This window comes from Somniosus microcephalus, chromosome 12, assembly GCF_052327205.1.
Source record: "Somniosus microcephalus isolate GS21.2 chromosome 12, FLI_Smic_1.0, whole genome shotgun sequence".
In the NCBI taxonomy this organism is placed as follows: domain Eukaryota; kingdom Metazoa; phylum Chordata; class Chondrichthyes; order Squaliformes; family Somniosidae; genus Somniosus; species Somniosus microcephalus.
The window spans coordinates 144,878,957-144,901,407 of NC_140998.1; the positions used below are offsets into that span (position 1 = coordinate 144,878,957).

A 22,451-nucleotide genomic window follows, 5' to 3' on the forward strand; every position below is an offset into this window, starting at 1 on the left:
TTTCAGTGCAGTCACAGAGTGTCAAATATGCACCAGCTGATATTCCATGGTGTAACTCACTTATAACCGGTGTTCCTATGTACACCTAACCGATCTCCAAGGCCAATGCTTGGGGCAAGTGGTCTAAATTGGCATACCTTGGTCAATTAAAGGCTATTTACCGTCATTGCCCAGATTGGCAGCTGCTTGGCTCTTTGGGAGAGGTTTGATTATTCAAAGAAAGAAGCAGCAGAAAAATGATTATATTCTATACTTTAAAAAGTGTGGCTAGTTGCGATTTGCTGATTGTTTGGATCCAGAGTGTGTATCCAAAAGATGTCCTAGAACAAGTATAATTTGCTCGAGCAGGCTAGACTAACAGAAGATGGCAAAAAAATTGACTAAGACTGAGCTTCAGTTATGCAAAATCTCCCCACAATTATCTCCTAAAAAGCACCAACTCATGCTGGCACATGGTACCAAAACCAAGTGGCTATTCATGAGCTAGAAAAGTCGCTCAGCACAGAGTCCAAACCATCACCGCATTCATCAACATTTTATCTTGAGCAGGAGATCGTGCACTGGTTGAATTCCTACCCTCTGCCCCAGTTTAGTCCACAAATGCCAATGCCAATGAAAATGAATAACCCAACTATCACCCAGCCAGAGATCTGCTAATTCAGCTGACCATCTATGGAACTACTGCTTTAGTGCAACTGGCCAGTCATGAACTCTCAGGAGAGCTTTTGATTATTGCTGCGTTGAATTAGATTTTGCATAAAGTCTAGTCTGCACTTCTGCAAACCATCTCAAAACTTGCACATGCTCCTGTCTTTGTATAATATTCTATACAGAGAAGATTAAACTAGAAGAGGCAAGTCCAAAACCAATGGGCATATAGCAAACAGCAGCCCACCTAGTCCTAAAAGCTAGAAATACACTCATCCAGTTGCCCATACCAGAACAGACTGTTTCCATGTACATTGCTGTGGTCGTTGTTCGATTTTACAGCGAAATGCCAATGCTTACATGTTTGTGCACAACTGAGGGACAACAAAGGAACTTCACATCAGTAGTAAAACTGAGATCCAGGCAGGGCATAGGATAGATGTTAAAAACCCTTCATTGAGCCAACACAATCCCAAACATGAGATTTACCTTTTACATCCCATATAGTTTTAACCCTTCTTGAAGGGTATTGACAAAGTGACATCCAATACACAAGTGCATTGTGGAAAATCCAACTAGCATGTTACAGAATAAGCACATGCTTGGCACAGCTTTTATATAGATCCTATCCTATAGCCACTGCAGCAAACATGCAGAACAAAGGCATCCACACTATACAATGCAAGGTGGGAGAGGAAAGAGATCTGACCCAATGAAGCCAGAATTGAAGGAATGCATCATTGATAAATACAAATTTATTGAATTGACAGAACCCAAAGCCAAACCATCTACCAATAAGGCATGAATATCTTGCTCATCCTGTTCTTTAGGGTAAAACACCAATCTAATCATTTAGAAAATCAAGGCTAATCCTGTACCCAGTAACTTGATAGAAATGATTGATCAATCTGTCAGAAAGCAAGCAGACTCCTAAAATCCAGCAGAACGAAGAACCAATTGTCTTAAAACTCTCATTGCTCCCAGAACAGGCACAACCATGCCAAGAAATCTTAATGCATTAACATACTTTGCCCACAAGCATTTATAAATGAAATGATTTTCAAGAGTCTACAAATTTTGTGTAGCAAATATAAAGTCACCAGTTACACAAGCATTAGATTCAGTGATGATTCATGGCTGACTGGGGCCCATTCAATTATTTTGCACAAGTTCACGCTATGCACCATGTTTATTAATTTGGTCCAAGCCAGTTGCCTTCAGTTATTTTAAAAATGTCATGCTTTGCACTTCGGATAGGAGAATGCTTCATCAGCACTGCAACGTGCTGGTAGACATTTCGTTTCACGAATTAAATACTCAGCAATGCTTTACAGGATGTTAGGAGATTAATTGGGTATGCACAAATCCATGTGTGCTTGGGGAGCACAGATCATAGTCAGTACAGGGCATAAAGGTTTACCAAAATAAATCATGAGCTCAGGAATCTCAGGTCCAGCCTTTGTTGACGGGAGTCATTCTTCACTACCTGATTAAAGACAGGAGCAAACAGGACTATGTAGGTTATAATGTGTTGTTTTGCTTGCAGACCCAGGTTAATATCCAGCCCAAGACACATGAAATTAGTCTGAAGCCATCTCAATTGAACGTGAGCACAAATCCACATCGCAAAATTGCTGACAATGACACTAAATGGTCAGTCAGATGCTACAAGGATCACTGGTGGAGAGTGACCATTATACTAGGGTGAAGTTGTAAGGCATTTTGCTGGGACAGTGCAGAGGAAGCCATCTCATTCAGTCCTGGATGACTAGATACCAATGCCAGGTGGGAAAGAGAGTCATCTCCAGGATAGACATTCACCCGAGGAGCAGGCCATTTCTTCCCTTCCGCTTCGGTCAATCTGGCTTTCTGATTGAGGAGACTGGTCTGTGCTCAATATACCTGCATATTAAATACTGTTGCTCCATTCTCAATCTCAACAGCTAAACAACTGGAAGGGGCAGGTATTCACAACTTTCCCAACACATGGAAGTTCTCTCACTACATGGAGTGAAGGGACTCGAGGCTGAACAACAGGATCAGAAAAAGAAAATCTTGCATTTATATCGATCCTTTCATGACCCCAGGACATTTTGAATCACTTTACAGCCAATAAAGTACCTTTGAAGTGTAGTCACTGTTGTAATGTAGGAAACCCTGCAACCAATCTGCACACAGCAAGCTCCCACAAAGAGCAATGAAATAAATTATCAAATAATTTGTTTTTGTGGTGTTGGTTGAGGGATAAATATTGGCCAAGACCAAATATTGGAGAACACCCCTGTTCTTCAAATAGTGCCTGTAATGATCAATAACATGTCATTCTATAGTGCACACTAGGTGGAGCCGTAGAGCTGTATGTATAAGACTACACTACCCAGCTGTATATATATTAAGACTACATTACCCATGAGGCACTAGGCTACCCACAAGGCAGCAGTCAAGATGGAAGCCTCTACAGATACAGTACCCAGTCCACATGTGCTCAATAAAAGTGTCTAGCAAAAGCTAGCTGTGTTCATAATAAGAATGTCTATTTATTAATGAACATAAGATGGTACCAGGATGGTGAAGATCTGCTGAAAAATGTGAAAAGCGACATGGAGAATTTGAAGCCACCAGAGCGTTTGAAACTCAGGAAAAAAATCGACTACAATTGGCAGACTTTTAAACAGCAATTCGAACTCTACATTGCAGCCATCGGATTCGGTACGAAGCCAGACGCAAGGAAGATAGCGTTGCTGCTTACGGTTGCAGGCCCACAGGCGATAGAGGTATTTAATACATTTGTATTTAATCCAGTGGAGAACAGAGAAAAATTAGAAGATGTGCTAAAAAAATTTGATGCACATTGCTCTCCCAAAAAGAATGAGACGTATGAAAGATACATCTTCCGTTCTCGGACACAGCAACAAAATGAGACTTCTGATAGCTTTATAACTGATCTGAAACTGAAAGCACAGACATGTAATTTCTCCAAGCTGAAATCATCCATGATTCGTGACCAGATTGTGTTTGGTATTCATGATAAAAAAGTCAGGGAACGTCTGTTGAGAAACCGAACTAAATTTGGAAAATGCAGTGAAAATATGCCAAGCCAGCGAGCTAGCTCGAAAGCACGCGAAGACTTTCAGTGAAATCAATAATGATGCGATTGTAATGAGTGATAATGCTGCTGTCGGTGCTGTGTCCTATAAGGGGAAGAAACATGGGCAGAACAGAAATGAAAAGCAATCGGAGGATGACATTTTTAATTGTAAACGCTGTGGTTACAAACACCAGTTAAGACAATGCCCAGCGTTTGGAAAAATGTGCACAAAGTGCAATGGAAAGAATCACTTTGCCAAACAATGCTTTTCAAAAGTACAAACTAAGAAAGGGCAACGAGTTAATGTAATTGAGGACACTGATTTAAGTGAGACATTTTGTGTAGGAATGGCATCATGTGACAATATCAAAAAGGATACAGAAAATGTGCAGCCCTCAGAAATGGACAATGCTGAACATAAAGTTAATGCAGTAAAAGAGGACAAATGGATGATCCCACTGCAGGTAAATGGAGCATTAGTTACCTTGAAACTAGACACTGGGGCAAAAGCAAACTTAATCAGTATGAGTGACATTAACAATATGAAAGAAAAGCCCAAAATACAGAAAAAGTCAGTACTACTGAAGGACTATAATGGACAGAAAATAGATAGCTTAGGTGTATGCAGACTTAAAGTGACAGTCAAAGACAAAGTGCATCATCTCATGTTTTCTGTTGTGGCTGAAGTGCTTGATTCACTACTGGGTGACAAAGCTTGTGAGGACTTAGAACTGGTCAAAAGAGTCTACCGTATAAACTGTGCCATAAGCAGACCAGATGACTCGGTGGATTCTGTAGTGAATAATTTCCAGGATGTGTTCAAAGGATTTGGAGTTCTACCATTCACTTACAAGATCCAGCTAAAGCAGGATGCTCAGCCAGTGGTACATGCTCCACGAAGAGTTCCAGCACCCCTGCGTGACCGGCTCAAGAATGAACTGGACAGAATGACCACACTAGGAGTCATCAGGAAAGTCGAAGAGCCAACAGACTGGGTTAACTCCATGGTATGTGTAAAGAAAAAGAACAATGATCTAAGAATATGCATGGATCCAAAGGACTTAAATGCAAACATAAAACGTCAACACTACCAGATTCCCAAGCGAGAAGAAATCACCAGTGAAATGTCAGGTGCCAGATACTTTGCAAAGCTCGATGCCTCAAGGATTTTGGCAACTAAAACTGGATGAAGAGAGCACCAAATACTGTACCTTCAACACACCATTTGGCAGGTATTGTTTCCTCAGAATGCCTTTCGGGATAATATCTGCATCTGAAATCTTTCATAGTGATGGAACATATCATTGAAGGTCTGGAAGGAGTTCGGGTCTATGTTGATGACATCACCATCCGGGGCTCCACACTTAAAGAACACAATGAGAGACCGACTAAAGTGCTACAGAGCATACGCCGGAATGGACTGAAGTTCAACAAAGCCAAGTGTCAGTTTGGCGTCCAGGAAGTCACTTTCCTAGGAGATAATCTATCTGGTAAAGGAATAGAGCCAAATATAGAAAAAGTAAACGCCATACTCAAAATGCCCCGACCCACTGACAAAAGAGGAGTGCTACGCATCATGGGGATGATAAACTTCATTGGAAAGTTCATTCCTAACTTGTCAGCCAAGACAGCCTGTCTGCGAGACCTGCTACATAAAACAAATGAGTTCGCATGGACAGAAAGACATGAACAAGAGTGGATAAACCTCAAAACAGTGCTGACAACCACACCTGTACTCACCTTCTTTGACCCAACAAAAATAATCAAAGTGTCAACGGATGCATCAAAAGATCGCCTAGGCGCGGTCTTGCTACAAGCAGAGGGTGAAGATTGGAAGCCTGTTGCCTATGCCTCCAGGTCTATGACTGATACGGAGTGTCGATACGCCCAGATTGAAAAGGAATGTCTAGGCTTGGTAGTTGGACTAGAAAAGTTTCATGGCTACATATATGGACTTCCCACCTTCACAGTTGAGACAGACCACAGCCCCCTGGTTGCCATCATAAAAAAAAACCTGAATGAGATGTCTCTAAGGATTCAACGACTCATGATGAAGCTGCAAAGATATGACTTTGAACTGATCTACACACCAGGCAAATACATAGTGTTAGCAGATGCACTATCCCGAGCACCCACAATGAGTCATGTGAGCTCTACTGAATAAGACATGGATGTTCATGTGAGTATGCTCACTGCTGCGCTGCCCGTGTCAGACAAAATCAAAGCAAATAGCAGAAGAAACAGTAAAAGATACAGTGTTACAAACAGTAATAGAGAACATTCATCATGGTTGGCCAAAAGGTTCCTGTCCAAAATATTTTCACGTCAGAATTGAGTGTCGCAAGTGGACGATTACTAAAACAGAACAGAGTGTCGCAAGTGGACTATTACTAAAACAGAACAGAATAGTCATTCCACAGGCTCTACGTCAAGACATGCTCAAAAGGATTCATGAGGGACACCTCGGAATTGAAAAATGCAAAAGGAGCGCAAGAGACACTGTTTATTGGCCTGGCATAAATAAGGACATTGAGAACATGATAGGCAAATGTGAGACATGTCAGAAACACCAAAACAAACAAGCAAAGGAACCAATGATAGTAGCTGACATACCAACAGCAGCATGGCAAAAGGTTGGTTTGGACCCTTTTCATTTAAATGGTAAAGACTATCTAATAGTGATTGACTGCTATTCTAACTATCCTGAGGTGGCGCTGCTCTCAAGCACCACAGCAAGCAGTGTCATAATGCATGTGAAATCCATCTTCGCCAGACATGGAATTCCCAGGATTGCCGTTAGTGACAATGGTCCGTGCTTCAACTGTAAGGAGTGGCAACAGTTTGCAGCACATTATGACTTTCAGCACATCACATCCAGTCCTTTGTATGCTCAGTCAAATGGTAAGGCAGAGAAAGGTGTTCAAGTTCTCAAGCAGCTACTGAAGAAAGCGACAGAAAGCAAGTCTGATCCTTATCGCGCCCTGCTGAGCTACCGAGCCTCACCTTTAGACTGTGGTTCTTCACCTGCTGAACTACTAATGGGTCGCAAGTTGCGCACCACGCTACCCTGCTGTGCAAAAGAACAGCAAAGTGAGGAACTGAGACAGAGACTTCAACTGTTAAAGCTGAAACAGAAATCATACTATGACAAGTCATCCAAAACTCTAAAACCATTGACAAGGGATGATGTTGTCAGGATTGAGGATCCAGATGCATGGAACAGGAAAGCTACAGTTCTTGAGGAAGTAGGACCAAGGTCATACACTGTTAGAACTGAGGAAGGACAGATTCTCAGGAGGAACCGCTGTTCCCTCCTAAAAACACAAGAGACTATTCAAGACCAGATTGATGACAATGCCGCAACTGCATCTTGTCATTCACCGCCAAAACAATCTCATGAAGGCACATCAGACTTATCCGTGTTGAGAAGGTCCACACGTGAAGTAAAAGAGCCTGATAGACTTAATCTTTGGGTACAATGTAAAGCTTTGAAAATGTGTTGACTGTTTTGAAAATGTTTATGTTTATAGAGCACTAACAAAAGTGTTACTGATATTATCTTTATTGTTTTCTTGAAAGTTGATTGATATTGATTTTGTTAAACCTAAGAAAGGGGGATGTAATGATCAATAACGTCATTCTATAGTGGACACTAGGTGGAGCCGTAGAGCTGTATATAAGACTACACTACCCAGCTGTATATATATTAAGACTACATTACCCATGAGGCACTAGGCTACCCACAAGGCAGCAGTCAAGATGGAAGCCTCTACAGATACTGTACCTAGTCCACATGTGCTCAATAAAAGTGTCTAGCAAAAGCTAGCTGTGTTCATAATAAGAATGTCTATTTATTAATGAACATAAGAGTGCCATGGGATCTTTTACGACCACCTGCGAGGGAACATGGGGCCCGGGTTTAACTTCTCGTCCAAAAGGCGGCACTCTGACCCTCAGTATTTCACTAGAGTGTCAATCTAGATTTTGCGCTTGTAATGAAATCTGTGTCGTCTTGATCCTGTATTCGTTTTGCACTCATGTATATTACCCTCCCCCACGGTGTATAGTTTCACTTCCTCTTTCCCGACTAACCTGGGAGGTTCCAGGTCTTGGCTCCGCCCCGACTTCTCTTACATAAAGATCCCAGGATCTGTATGACTCATTCCTGTGAACCAGTTGGCGTGTTGAGATGTTAGCTCTGATCTTAGTGATTAAAAGCCAACTTGTTTAAGTCTATAACTTCTAGTTTTGTGGTTATTGAAGGCCCATCAATTTTAATCACTAAAGAATACTAGGATGGATCGACTCCTAAAACCAGAGCGTCTGGACTTGGATCCACATTCTGCTGAAGCATCAATCAATTTGGACACTGGCTCAAATGCTTCGAACTCTTCGCGGGGGCCTCATCCGCTAGCGAGGTAGATAAACTGAGTCTACTGACTACTCGCGTAAGTCATCGGATTTATTCGTTCATCCGGGACACCACCTCTTACACGGAGGCCATCACTATCCTGAAGGCCCAATACCAGAGGCCGGTAAACGCAGTGTACGCCAGACATCTGCTGGCTACACGCAGGCATCGACCAGAGGAATCAATGGACGATTTCTTACAGGGCCTAAAGGACCTGGTCCGGGACTGTAACTGCAAGGCCGTGACGGCCAATGCGTACTCTGACGAATTGGTCCGCGATTCCTTCATCACGGGCCTCAAATCGAATTATATCCGGCAGAGACTGCTGGAGGTGGTGGTCCTGGACTTTAAAAAGGCAGTGGCCACTGCGCGATCGCTGGACGTGGCCCAGAGAAACTCTGACTCTTATTCTTCCGGCCATGCGGCCCTCACTGCCTCGTGCACGCCGAGGGGGCCGCTATCTTGGAATCAGCCATCTTCCCCATCCAGGTCTCAGACCAGCTCTACGCCGCCGGAGTCCCCACACAGAAGTTCACCCAGGAGTCCTACTACAGCGGCAATGTCCCGAGTCCCGAAATGCTACTTCTGCGGCCAGGCCAAGCACCCCAGACAACGATGCCCAGCGAAGGACGCTACATGCTTCAAATGTAAGAAAAAGGGGCATTTTAGCAAAGTCTGCAGGGGGAATCCGATTTCCAACTCAGTCACCGCCTCGTGCGTGCTGTGCGGGCCGCCATCTTGGGATCCGCCATCTTTTCCCGACTCAACGGCCGCCCAGGCCCCAACAGTGGTTTCGATCACGGTGGATCAATCCAGGCCACACCCGTTGACAAAATCCATGATGGACATACAGGTAAACGGGAATTTAACAAAATGTTTAATTGACTGTGGGAGTACCGAGAGTTTTATCCACCCTAGCCTGGTACGGCGGCACTCATTAACGGTAACCTACACTGAGCAGAATTGCTATGGCTGCTAAACCCCACACTTCGGACATTTTGGGCTACTGTGTGGTAACACTGACTGTAAAAGGCACGGACTACAAGGATTTTAAACTCCTCGTGATGCCAGAACTCTGTGTTAGTGTAATCTTGGGCCTGGACTTCCAGTGCCACCAACCACGAAAGTGTCACGCTAGCATATGGCGGGTCCCAGCCGCCACTCTCAGTCTGTGGCCTATCAACCTTAAAAATCAGCCCGCCCTCTTTATTCGCTAATCTCGCTCCGAACTGTAGGCCCATAGCGACCAAAAGTAGACGGTACAGTCTGGAAGACAGACACTTTATCAAGGCGGAAGTGGACAGACTCCTGCGGGAAGGCATTATTGAATGCAGTACCAGCCCGTGGCGTGCCCAAGTAGTCATAGTTAAAAATAGCGAAAAGAAACGGATGGTAATTGACTACAGCCAGACTGTTAATATTTATACCCAGCTGGATGCCTACCCTTTGCCCCGCATATCAGAAATGGTCAACCAGATTGCGCAATACCGAGTCTTCTCGACTATCGACCTCAAATCCACGTATCACCAGCTCCCCATTGGAACGGAGGACCGCCCATACACCGCCTTCGAGGCGAACGGGCGCCTCTACCATTTTCTCAGTGTGCCCTTCGGAGTAACAACTGGGGTCTCGGTCTTCCAACGTGAGATGGACCGCATGGTTGACGAGAATAAACTACAAGCTACCTACCCCTATCTGGACAATGTCACTATCTGCGGGCACAACCAGCAAGACCACGATCTAAATCTTGCGAGATTTTTAAAAACTGCCCTAAAGCTGAATCTAACCTACAACGAAGGCAAATGTGTCTTCAACACAACCCGTCTCTGTATCCTCGGCTGTGTGGTGGAAGATGGGGTAATTGGACCGGACCCTGACCGATTACGCCCTCTAAAGGAACTGCCCCTGCCACACAATCCCAAAGCTTTAAAAGGGTGCCTGGGATTTTTTTCGTATTATGCCCAATGGGTGCCCAATTACTCTGAGAAGGCCCGACCCCTCATTAAATCGACGTCCTTCCCACTATCAGCTGAAGCTCGGGAGGCTTTCACCAGTACAGGTAGACTATCCTTTATCCGAAAACCTCGGGACCAGCCGAGTTTCGGATAAAGGAGAATTTCGGATTTCGGAAGGTGGGTCGTGCGCACGACTTACGCTGACGCTCAGCGTAAGTCAGTCGGGGCTGGCGGTTGTCGGGGCTGGCGGGGGGTCGTACGCACGACTTACGTTGACGCTCAGCGTAAGTCAGTCGGGGTCGGCGGGGGTCGGGGCACGCCGGCGGGGTACGTCGGCGGTTGTCGGGGCTCGTCGGCGGTTGTCGGGGCTGGCGGGGTCGGCGGTTGTCGGGGTCCGCGGTTGTCGGGGCTGGCGGAGTCGTCGTGCGCACGACTTACCCTTTATCCGAACTTCCGCAACCGGAACCCTCTAAAAACCGAAGGTTTTTTCGTTCAGCATAAGTCGTACGCACGACTTGTGCTGAACGAAAATACCTTCGGTTTTTAGAGGGTTTTGGTTTTCGGAAGTCCGGATAAAGGGTAGTCTACCTGTATTAAACAGGACATTGAAAGGGCTGCAGTGTGTGCAGTGGACGAATGCATTCCTTTTCAAGTCGAAAGCGATGCGTCAGACTTTGCCTTAGCTGCGACCCTCAATCAGGCTGGGAGACCTGTGGCCTTCTCCCGAACCCTTCAGGGACCTAAAATCAGGCACTCTTCTGTCGAGAAGGAGGCACAGGCTATAGTGGAGGCAGTGCGGCACTGGAGACACTACCTAGCCGGCAAACGTTTCACCCTGCTCACCGACCAGCGGTCGATGGCTTTCATGTTTAATAACAAAGGGGGAAAATCAAGAATGACAAAATACTCAGGTGGAGGATCGAACTATCCACGTTCGACTATGATATTATGTACAGGCCGGGAGCCCTTAATGAACCCCCAGACGCCCTATCGCGGGGAATGTGTGCCAGCATTCATACGGACAAATTACAGGGTCTCCACAACGACCTCTGTCACCCAGGGGTCACCCGACTATACCATTTTATAAAGTCCCGCAATCTGCCCCACTCCATCGAGGTGGTCAGGGCAATGACCAGAGCCTGCCGCATCTGCGCGGAATGCACGCCTCGTTTCTACAGGCCTGACCGTGCACACCTTATCAAAGCCACACGGCCACTCGAGCGCCTAAGTCTGGACTTCAAGGGACCCCTTCCCTCTGCCGACCGTAACGTATACTTCCTCAATATCATTGATGAATATTCCCACTTCCCCTTCGCCATTCCCTGCCCAGAAATGACCAGTGCCACGGTCATCAAGTGTCTGTAATCTATTTTGCATGTTTGGCATGCCGAACTACATACACAGCGATAGAGGGACGTCATTCATGAGTGACGAGCTGCGCCAGTTCTTGCTCTCGAAGGGGATAGCCACTAGCAGAACCACTAGCTACAACCCCCGGGGTAATGGGCAAGTGGAAAGGGAGAATGCTACTGTTTGGAAGGCTGTCACGTTGGCCTTAAAGTCAAAAGGCCTTCCGACCTCCCGCTGGCAGGAAGTCCTCCCAGACGTGCTCCACTCCATAAGGTCTCTGTTATGTACTGCCACTAACACTACCCCTCACGAAGAGATGTTCGTTTTCCCCCGGAACTCCACCTCAGGCATATCTCTACCCGCGTGGCTGATGTCTCCAGGGACAGTACTATTGCGGAAGCACGTGAGAGGCCATAAAACGGACCCCCTTGTGGAAAAGGTACAGCTCCTCCATGCAAACCCTCAGTACGCCTATATCGAATACTCTGACGGGCGAGAGGACACTGTTTCCATAAAAGACCTTGCTCCCTCGGGGAGCGGAGAGAACGATGGGAGACTACCCGATGAAGACCTACACTACAAAGAGACAGGACGCCCAGAGGTATCAATACCCAACTTTAACCTGGAGGACACTGCAGATAACCTGGAAGACACTGCAGAGGCCCGGACAGCAGAGGAACCAGAATCCACTCCCCTAGAGGCACCCCAACCGGCTTTGCGCCGATCATCGAGAACTGCAAAACCTCCTGACAGACTCACTTATACCAACTTTTAAGAAACATCACCCCGATGGACTAAATCTATAGAAGGGGTGAATGTAATGAAATCTGTTTGTCTTGATCCTGTATTCGTTTTGCACTCATGTATATTACCCTCCCCCACTGTGTATAGTTTCACTTCCTCTTTCCCGACTAACCTGGGAGGTTCCAGGTCTTGGCTCCGCCCCTGACTTCTCTTACATAAAGATCCCAGGATCTGTATAACTCATTCCTGTGAACCAGTCGGCGTGTTGAGATGTTAGCTCTGATCTTAGTGATTAAAAGCCAACTTGTTTAAGTCTATAACTTCTAGTTTTGTGGTTATTGAAGGCCCATCAGTGCTCTAAACTATGGAGAGGGACTTGAATCCACAACCTTCTGACTTGTAGGCAAAAGTGTTACTAGTCACAGCTAACACAAAAACATAGAAAGGAGTTGGCAAGAGAGTGAACTCTCACTGCCCACTTCTCCCCACCATGCAAAATAGAAAAAGTCCCACAGTTCCCAGATACTCTAATGCCCAAGCTTTAAAACAGGCAATTTTGTCCACTCAATAATTCAGCCAGAAAATCTGCCCAAACAATAGCCAAAAATAATCAGTACTAAACCCTGATTAGACATAAAACAGCATGCAATTACCTGTGATGGTGCTGCAGTTTTTCAAGAGGCTCAGCCTTGAGCTGAATCCCTTCTTGCAAGACAGCTTCTGCCTTTTTGTTGTTCCCTAGAAGCTCATACCGTTCAGCCCAGGCAATGTAGAGAGCAGCATGTGATACACCGATTCCTTTGCTCTTTAAGAAGTCAAAGATTTCTAGTGGATCAGTACAGTACTCAACCTGGAAGGGATTAACATTGCTTGTAAAGGACTACAAAAGTAGCAATTTTGTAATGGAAGGTCAACATTGTGCAGAGTATTACTGACAACCAACTGCTCAGATAGGCAATGCAATGCTTCCTATGACAAGTGCATTTCACCAATTTATTACTCCAACTGCAGTAAAGTGAAGTTTATGATCATTCATTCTCCCCAACATTTTATCTGTGGCATTTAACTATTTGTCCAGTCCTTTGTTTTAAACTTTAGAAAAGGTACCACAATTGGCTTAAGGGAGAGTAAATAAGTGCCAGAGTTCCCACTCTTGATACTGAGCGAGTGACACGACTAAGAGATCAACAGAAGTCTAACGAGGATTGACCTTGAGTAAAATAGCTCAGTGGTATTTATTGTGTACACCAATACGTGAAGAATGGTCACTTAGACAAAGTACCAGATTGATGGCACTCAATCATAACCCAGCATAATTCACTGCCGCCATGAGAGGAGAGAATTAGGAAAAAAGTTAACTCAGTTAGATTTTGTGAACTAGCATGAATTAATTAACCAACAATATTCATTACTGGGGTAACAAATAGGCCAGAGTCATAGAAAGCAGAGGACTGTAACAAGTATCTAACATTTATTTAACAAAAGCACACTTACAAACTTTAACCAATGACCAAGGTATCGCAGGTCGCTGTAGTATTGTTCATCCTTTAGGAAGAGTTTCAAATCTCTCTCCAATAGAGCCGAGAGATTACTATCTGTTCCACCATGTGGAAACACCTGTTCTGTCCATTTGATATACCTGTTCCAAAGCCAAAAAGAAAAGCCAGTAGTATTTAGTCAATGCAGTCAGCAGTTGAATAGCCAATGCAGATAGTTGCACTAGTTTGTGGACAGTGCACAACAAATTTACACAATGGCATGCAAGATGTCTTTCATACAAGATTTCAGAGACTCAATGATATAGCACAGAAGGAGGCTTTTCATCCCATCCTGCCTGCACAGACTCTTGCTAGAGCTATCCAATTAATCCCACTGCCCTGCTCTTTCCCCAAACCCTGTAATTTTTTCCCCTTCTGCCACTGGAAACAATTTCTCTTTATTTACTCTATCAAACCATTCATGATTTTGAACACCTATCAAATCTCCTCTTAACCTTCTCTGCTCCACTCCAAGAAGAACCCCAGCTTCTCCACATAACTGAAGTCCCTCATCCCGGGACCATTCTCGTAAATCTCTTTAGCACCCTCTCCAAGGCTTTGACACCTTTCCTAAAGTGTGGTGCACAGAACTGAACACAATACTCCAGCTGAGGCCTATCCAGTATTTTATAAAAGTTTAGCATAACTTCATTGCTTTTGTACTCTATTCGTCTATTAATAGTCAAGGATCCCATATGCTTTTTAAAAAAAAAACCATCTCAACTTGTCCTGCTACCTTCAAAGATTTATGTACGTACACTCCCGGGTCTCTCTTCCTGTACACCAAATTAAAATTGTACCATTTAGTTCATATTGCCACTCCTCATTCTTACCAAAATGTAAAGCTTCACACTGCACTACATTAAATTTCACCTGCTATGTGTCTGCCCATTTCACCAGTCCGTATGTCCTCCTGAAGTCTGTTACTATCCGCCTCATTGTTTACTACATTTCAGAATTTTGTATCAGCTGCAAACTTTAAAATTATGCCCTGTATACCCAAGTCCAAGTCCAAGTCATTACTATACATCAAAAAGAGCAGTGGTCCAATACCAGCCCTGGGAAACACACGATACCCCCCTCCAGTCTGAAAACAATCAGTTACCACTACTCTCTGCTTTCTGTCCCTTAGCCAATATTGTACCCACACTGCCACTACCCCTTCAATCCTATGGCCTTTAATCTTGTTAACAAGTCTATCATGTGGTACTTTATCAAATGAGTTTTGAAAATCCATATACACAACAGCAACCCTCTCCCTTACTTCAAAGAGCTCAAATCAACTCATTTAACAGGCACTTGGGGAGGTTTAAGCTAATTAAGGAGAGCCAACACTAATTTGTAAAAGGCAGATCATGTTTGACTAATCTAATTGAATTTTTTGATGGAAGTAACAGAGGATTGATGAAGGGAATGCAATGGATGTTGTCTACATGGATTTTCAGAAGGTGTTTGACAAAGTACCACATAGAAAGCTGGTTAACAAAATTGAGGCTCATGGAATAGGTGCATCAGTGGCAGCTTGGATAAGGAATTGGCTTAAGAACATAAGAAATAAGAGCAGGAGTAGGCCATACGGCCCCTCGAGCCTGCTCCCCCATTCAATAAGATCATGGCTGATCATCGACTTCAACTCCACCTTCCCGCCCGATCTCTATATCCCTCGACTCCCCTAGAGTCCAAAAATCTATCGATCTCAGCCTTGAATATACTCAAAGACTCAGCATTCACAGCCCTCTGGGGCAAAGGAAAGAAAACAGCAAGTTGTGGTAAATGGCTGTTTGAGACTGGAGAATGGAAGACAGTGGTGTTCCCCAAGGGTCAGTGCTGGGGCCACTGCTTTTTTGGTATATATGAATTACCTGCATATTGGAATACAAAGCAGAATTTCTAATTTTGCCAATGACAACAAACTTGGGGGTGTGGCAAACAGTGATGATGATAACAATTGACTGCAACAGGACAAAGGCTAGCAGAATGGGCAGATGGAATTTAATACAGAGAAGTGTGAGGTGATGCATTTTGGCAGAAGGAACAGGAAGAGGCAATATACACTTAATGGCACAGTTTTAAAGAGTGCCAGGGCAGCGGGACCTGGGAGTTAATGTGCATAGGTCCCTGAAGGTGGTGGGACATATTGAGAGAGTGGTTAACAAAGCATATGGGACCTTGGGCTTCATAAACAGAGGTATTGAGTACAAAAGTAGAGAAGTTATGCTGAACCTTTATAAAGTGCTGGTTAGGCCACACTGGAATATTGCATCCAGTTCTGGCCACCACACTTTAGGAAGGATGTGAAGGCCCTTGAGAGGGTGCAGAGGAGATTTACCAGAATGGTTCCGGGGATGGGGGATCTTCGCTACAAGGACAGGTTGGAGAAGCTGGATTTGTTTTCATTAGAGCAAAGGAGGTTGAGGGGTGATTTGATAGAGGTGTACAAGATTATGACAGGTTTGGATAGGCTAGATGGGGAAAGGCTGTTCCCACTAGTTGATGTACAAGGTCTAGGGGGTGCAGATTTAAGGTTTTGGGCAAGAGATACAGGGATGATGAGGAAAAAAGTGGTGGTTACCTGGAACTCGCTGCCGACAGAAGTGGTGGAAGCGGAGACACTCAATGTTTAAGGGGAGACTGGATAGGCACTTGAGGGAAATAAACTTGCAGGGCAACAGGGATAGAGTGGGGGAATGGGACTGACTGGATTGCTCCAGAGAGCCAGCATGGACTCGATGGGCCATATGGCCTCCTTCTGTGCCATATGACTATGACTCATACACTCCCTCCACCCCCCCCCCCCTTTAATAAATCCATGCTGGCCTTAATTTATTTGCCCATACTTTGCCAAGTGTCAATTAATTTTGGCCCGGCTTAATATCTCTAAAAAAAAGTTTCCCCACCATCGATGTTAATTGCCAGGTTTATGCTGCTCGGCTTTTTTGAACAGGAGTGTAACATTTGCAATCCTCTAGTCCTGTGGCACAATCCTCCATATCCAAGGAAGATTGTGGCTAGCGCCTCCACAATTTCCACCCTTACTTCCCTCTAATCTAGGATGCATCCCATCTGTACTGCATGAGTTTTCTACTTTGAGTACTGCCAACCTTTTAAGTACGTCCTCTTGATCTATTTTATCTCATCTTATCTTGCCAGGAGGCTGGGAACCCAATTGTGGGCCCAGAACGGAGAGAAACAAAGCTGGATGTGCAAGTTAGAAAACTAGTCAGCAAAACTAGTAGGGAGCAGAAACAAAGGCCAACAGTAAAGAGGGTCCAAGTGCAGAAAAATATTAAACAGGCAAAGTTGAAGGCACTTTATCTAAATGCACGTAGTATTCGTAACAAGGTGGCTGAATTAATGGCACTAATAGAAGTAAATGGGTATGATGTAATTGCCATTAGAGACATGGTTGCAGGGTAACCAAAGCTGGGAACTGAATGTTCCAGGTTACTCAACATTTACAAAGGACAGACAAAAAGGAAAAGGTGGCGTAGCGTTGTTAATAAGGGATGAGATTGATATGGTAGAGATAAAAGATCTTGGCTCGGCAGATCGTGACGTAGAACTGGAATCTGTTGGGATGGAGCGAAGAAACAGCAAAGGGAGGGAAACATTGGTGGGAGTTGTGTATAGGCCACCAAACAGTAATGGTAATGTAGGGCACAGTATCAATCAAGAGATTAGAAGTGCATGTAACAAGGGCAATACGGTAATCATGGGAGACTTTAATCTACATATTGACTGGGCAAATCAAATTACCACTAATGGTGTGGAGGACGACTTCTTGGAATGCATGCGAGATGGTTTCCTGGATCAGTATGTGGAGGAACCAACCAGGGAACAGGCTATTCTGATCTGGTACTGTGTAATGAGAAAGGGCTAATCAATAATCTTGTGGTAAAGGGGCCTTTAGGGACAAGTGACCATAATATGATTGAATTTTACATTAAGTTTGAGAGTGATGTAGTCCAATCTGAAACTAAGGTCTTCAACCTAAACAGAGGAAACTACAAGGGTATGAGGGACAAATTGACCATGGTAGATTGGGAGACTACACTAAAAAGGTATGAAGGTGGACATACAATGGCTAACGTTCAAGGAAATAATGCATAATTTGCAACAAACAGTCCTCTAGGGCATAAAAACCCAAAAGGAAGAGTGATCCAACCATGGCTAACAAAAGAAATTAAAACTAGTATTGAGTCAAAGGAGGAAGCTTATAAAGTTGCCAGAAAAAGCAGTCAGCCTGAGGATTGGGATCTTTTTAGAAATCAGCAAAGGGGGACCAAGAAATTGATAAAGAAAGGGAAAATGGAATGAGCACAAACTAGCAAAAAATATAAAAACTGATTGTAAAAGCTTCTACAGGTATGTGAAAAGGAAAAGACTGGCAAAGGTAAATGTAGGTTCTTTACAGTCAGAGACGGGAGAATTTATAATGAGGAAATGGCAGAGAAATTAAATAAATACTTTGTTTCTGTCTTCACGGAGGAAGACAAAAAACCTCCCAGAAATACAAGAAAACCAAGGGTGTGGCGAGAATGAGGAACTTAAAGAAATTAGTAAAAAAAACAGTACTAGCAAAATTAATGGGACTAAAAGTTGATAAATCCCAAGGACCTACATCCTAGGGTTTTGAAAGAGGTGGCCATTGGGATAGTGGACGCATAGCTTGTCATCTTCCAAAAGTCTATAGATTCTGGAACGGTTCCTGCAGATTGGAGGATAACAAATGTAACCCCGCTATTTAAGAAAGGAGGGAGAGAGAAAACAGGGAACTACAGACCCGTTAGCCTCACATCAGTAGTTGGGAAAATGCTGAAATCTGTTATAAAGGATGCAATAACTGGGCACTTAGAAACTAATAGTAAGATTGGGCAGAGTCAACATGGATTTATGAAAGGGAAATCCTGTTTGACAAACCTATTGGAGTTCTTTGAGGATATAACTAGTGGGGCAGGCAAAGGGGAACCAGATGTGGTGTATCTGGATTTTTTTAGAAGGCCTTCAATAAGGTCCCACACAAGAGGTTGGTGAACAAAATTAGGGCACATGGAATTGGGGGTAATATACTAGCATGGATTGAGAATTGGTTAACAGACAGAAAACAAAGAGGAAGGATAAACAGGCCTTTTTCAGGATGGCAGGCTGTGACTAGTGGGATACCGCAAGGATCGGTGCTTGGGCCCCGGCTATTCACAATCTATATCAATGATTTGGATGAGGGGACTAAATGTAACATTTCCAAATTTGCTGATGATACAAAGCTAGGTAGCAGTGTCAGTTGTGAAGAGGCTTAAAGGGGATCTCGACAGGCTCAGTGAGTGGGCGAGAACATGGTAGATGGAATATAATGTGGATAAATGTGACGTTATCCACTTGGTAGAAAAAATAGAAAGGCAGAGTATTTCCTAAATGGTGAAAGATTGGGGAATGCAGATGCTCAAAGGGACCTGGGTGTCCTTGTACATGTGACACTGAAAGTGAATGCACAGGTGCAGCAAGCCATTAAGGCGGCAAATGGTATGCTGGCCTTCATTACAAGAGGATTTGAGTACAGGAGTAAAGAAGTCTTACTCCAATTATATAGGGCCTTGGTGAGACCACACCTGGTGTACCATGTACAATTTTGGTCTCCTTACCCAAGGAAGGATATACTTGCCATAGAGGGAGTGCAACGAATGTTCACGAGATTGATTCATGGGATGGCGGGACTGTCGTATAAGAGATTGAGTAAACTAGGCCTGTATTCTCTTGAATTCAGAAGAATGAGGGGATCTCATTGAAGCATACAAAATTATTACAGGGCTTGATGGGGTGGATGCTGGGAGAATGTTTCCCTTGGCTGGGGAGTCTAGAACCAGGGGCCACAGCCTCAGGATAAAGGGTAGACCATTCAGGACTGAGATGAGAAGAAATTTCTTCAGAGGGTGGTGAATCTCTGAAATTCTCTACCCCAGAGGGCTGGGGAGGCTCAGTTATTGGGTATATTCAAAACAGAAGTCGATAGATTTTTGACTAGTAAAGGCATCAAGAGATATGGCGATAGGGCCGGTGAATGGAGTTGAGGCAGAAGATCACCCATGATCTCATTGAATGGCGGAGCAGGCTCGAAGGGCCGACTCCTGCTCCTATTTCATATGTTCTTATCCAATATCACTATTACCTCCTTTACTGCTGCAATGGCAGCATCCTCTTCTCTAGAAGATCAATGCAAAGTATTTATTTATTACTTCAGCCATTACCTCTGCCACCACAGGAAGAGCTCTTTTTCTGTCCCTAAATCGGCCCCAATCTTCTTTCGACTAACTTTTATTATGTTTACAAAAAAAATTTGGGCTCCCTTTGTTAGCCACTAATCTATTCTCACTTTTTTTTACCCCCTCCCCTTATTTCCTTTGAGATCTCCTCTACTTTGAGTTCATCTTGGTTCTCTACTGTATCATGAACCTTACATTTGGCATCTACTTCCCTTTAATCGCCATCTTTAGTCATCCAGTGAGCTCTAGCTGTGGATGCCCTTCCTTTTCCCCCTCGTTGGAATGTGTATATTCTGTACCCAAACCATCTCCTCATTGAAAGCCTCTTCTGTTCAATTACTGTTTTGCCTACCAATTTATGATTCCAATCCACCCGGGCAAGATGCCTTAACTCATTGAAATTAGCTCCCCTCCGGTTAAGTATTTTTACACTTGATTGTTCCTTGCCCTTTTCCAAAACTATTCTAAACATGATACTATGATCACTGTTCTCCAAATACTCCCCCACTGAAACGTGCTCTACTTCATTCCCCAAAACTAGATCCAGCACGGCTTCCTTCCTTCCTCCCTTGTTGGGCTGGAAACACACTGTTCAAGAAAGTTCTCATACACATTTCAGGATTTCTTTTCCCTCTTTGCCGGGTGCTCCGGTTTCCTCCCACAGTCCAAAGATGTGCAGGTTAGGTTGATTGGCCATGATAAAAATTGACCCTTAGTGTTAGGGGGGATTAAATACGTGGGGTTACGGGGATAGGGCTTGGGTGGGATGGCTGTCGGTGTAGGGACCGGGTGCTAGGGTTTGGATGATCAGCCATGATCTCGTTGAATGGCGGAGCAGGCTCGAAGGGCCGAATGGCCTACTCCTGCTCCTATCTTCTATGTTTCTATGTTTACACGGTTACTATATTGGGATAATTTAATTCCCCATTATCACTACTCTATAGTTGTATTTTTCTGTAATTTTGCTCCTCTATCTCCTTTCCAATATTTGGTGGCCGAGAGTATACACCCAGTAGTGCAATAGCTCCTCTATTGTTCTTCAATTCTATCCAAATAGATTCGGTCTTTGATCCCTCAACTATCTCATCCTCCTTTCTTTCCTGAATACCTTGTAGCCAGGAATATTAATTTCCCAATTCTTCCCTTCTTTGAGCCAGGTCTCTGTTATTGCCACTATATCGTAGTCCCATGTGGCGAGTTGTGCCTGCAGGTCACCAACTTTATTTACCACGCTATGTGCATTTACGCACATGCATTCCAAATCCATCATAGACTGCCTCGCATTTTCCCAGTCTGAATCCTATTTCTGAACTACTCAGTCAGAGTCATACAACACAGAAAGAGACCCTGCAGCCCATCATGTCTGCACCAGCCATCAAGCCCGGTCTATTCCAATCCCATTTTCCAGCACTTGGCCCGTAGTCTTGTATGCTACGGCATTTCAAGTGCTCATCTAAATGCTTCTTGAATGTTGAGGGTTCCTGCCTCTACCACCCTTTCAGGCAGATTCCAACCACCCTCTGGGTGAAAAAGTTTTTGCTCAAATCCCTTCTAAACCTCCTGCCCCTTACCTTGAAACTATGCCCCCTGGTTATTGACCCCACCACCAAGGGGAAAAAGTTCCTTTCCATCTTCCCTATCTATGCCCCTCATAATTTTGGACACTTCTCAGGTTCCCCCTCAGCCTTCTCTGCTCTAAGGAAAACAATCCCAGCCTGTCCAGTCTCTCTCCATAGCTGAAGCACTCCAGCCCAGGTAACATCCTGGTGAATCTCCTCTGCACCCTCTCCAATGCAATCACATCCTTCCTATAGTGTGGCGACCAGAACTGCACACAGTATTCCAGCTGTGGCCTAACTAGCGTTTTGTACAGCTCCATCATAACCTCCCTGCTCTTATATTCTATGCCTCGGCTAATGAAGGCAAGTATCCCATATGCCTTTTTAACCACCTTATCTACCTGTCCTGCTGCCCTCAGGGACCTATGTATATGCACACCAAGGTCCCTCTGATCCTCTGTCTTTCCTAGGGTCCTACCATTCATTATGTATTCCCTTGCCTGGTTAGTCCTCCCAAAATGCATCACCTCACACTTTTCAGGGTTAAATTCCATTTGCCACTGTTCTGCCCATCTAACCAACCCGTCTATATCGTCTTGTAGCCTGAGGCTTCCCTCCTCGCTATTTACCACTTCACCAATTTTCGTGTCATCTGCAAACTTACTGATCATACCTCCTACATTCATATCTAAATAAATCATTAATGTACACTACAAACAACAAAGGACCCAGCACCGATCCCTGCGGTACACCACTGGACAAAGGCTTCCAGTCACAAACAACCTTCGACCATCACCCTCTGCCTCCTGCCACTAAGCCAATTTTGGATCTAATGTGCCAAATTGCCCTGGATCCCATGGGCTCTTACCTTCTTGACCAGTCTCCCATGCAGGACTTTGTC

At 44.4% G+C, this 22,451-nt stretch overlaps 1 protein-coding gene across 3 annotated transcripts in view; it reads right to left on the reverse strand.

The window, feature by feature from the left end:
* Window positions 1-22,451, reverse strand: part of bub1bb (BUB1 mitotic checkpoint serine/threonine kinase Bb) — a 67,856-nt gene that overhangs the window by 26,651 nt on the left and 18,754 nt on the right. For all 3 annotated transcript variants that reach the window (XM_086003639.1, XM_086003637.1, XM_086003638.1), the window contains exons 4-5: window positions 13,691-13,835; window positions 12,850-13,046 (exon numbers count right to left, since the gene is read on the reverse strand). In XM_086003639.1, the coding sequence (XP_085859765.1) occupies window positions 12,850-13,046; window positions 13,691-13,835 (342 nt within the window). The remainder of the gene's footprint in view (window positions 1-12,849; window positions 13,047-13,690; window positions 13,836-22,451) is intronic.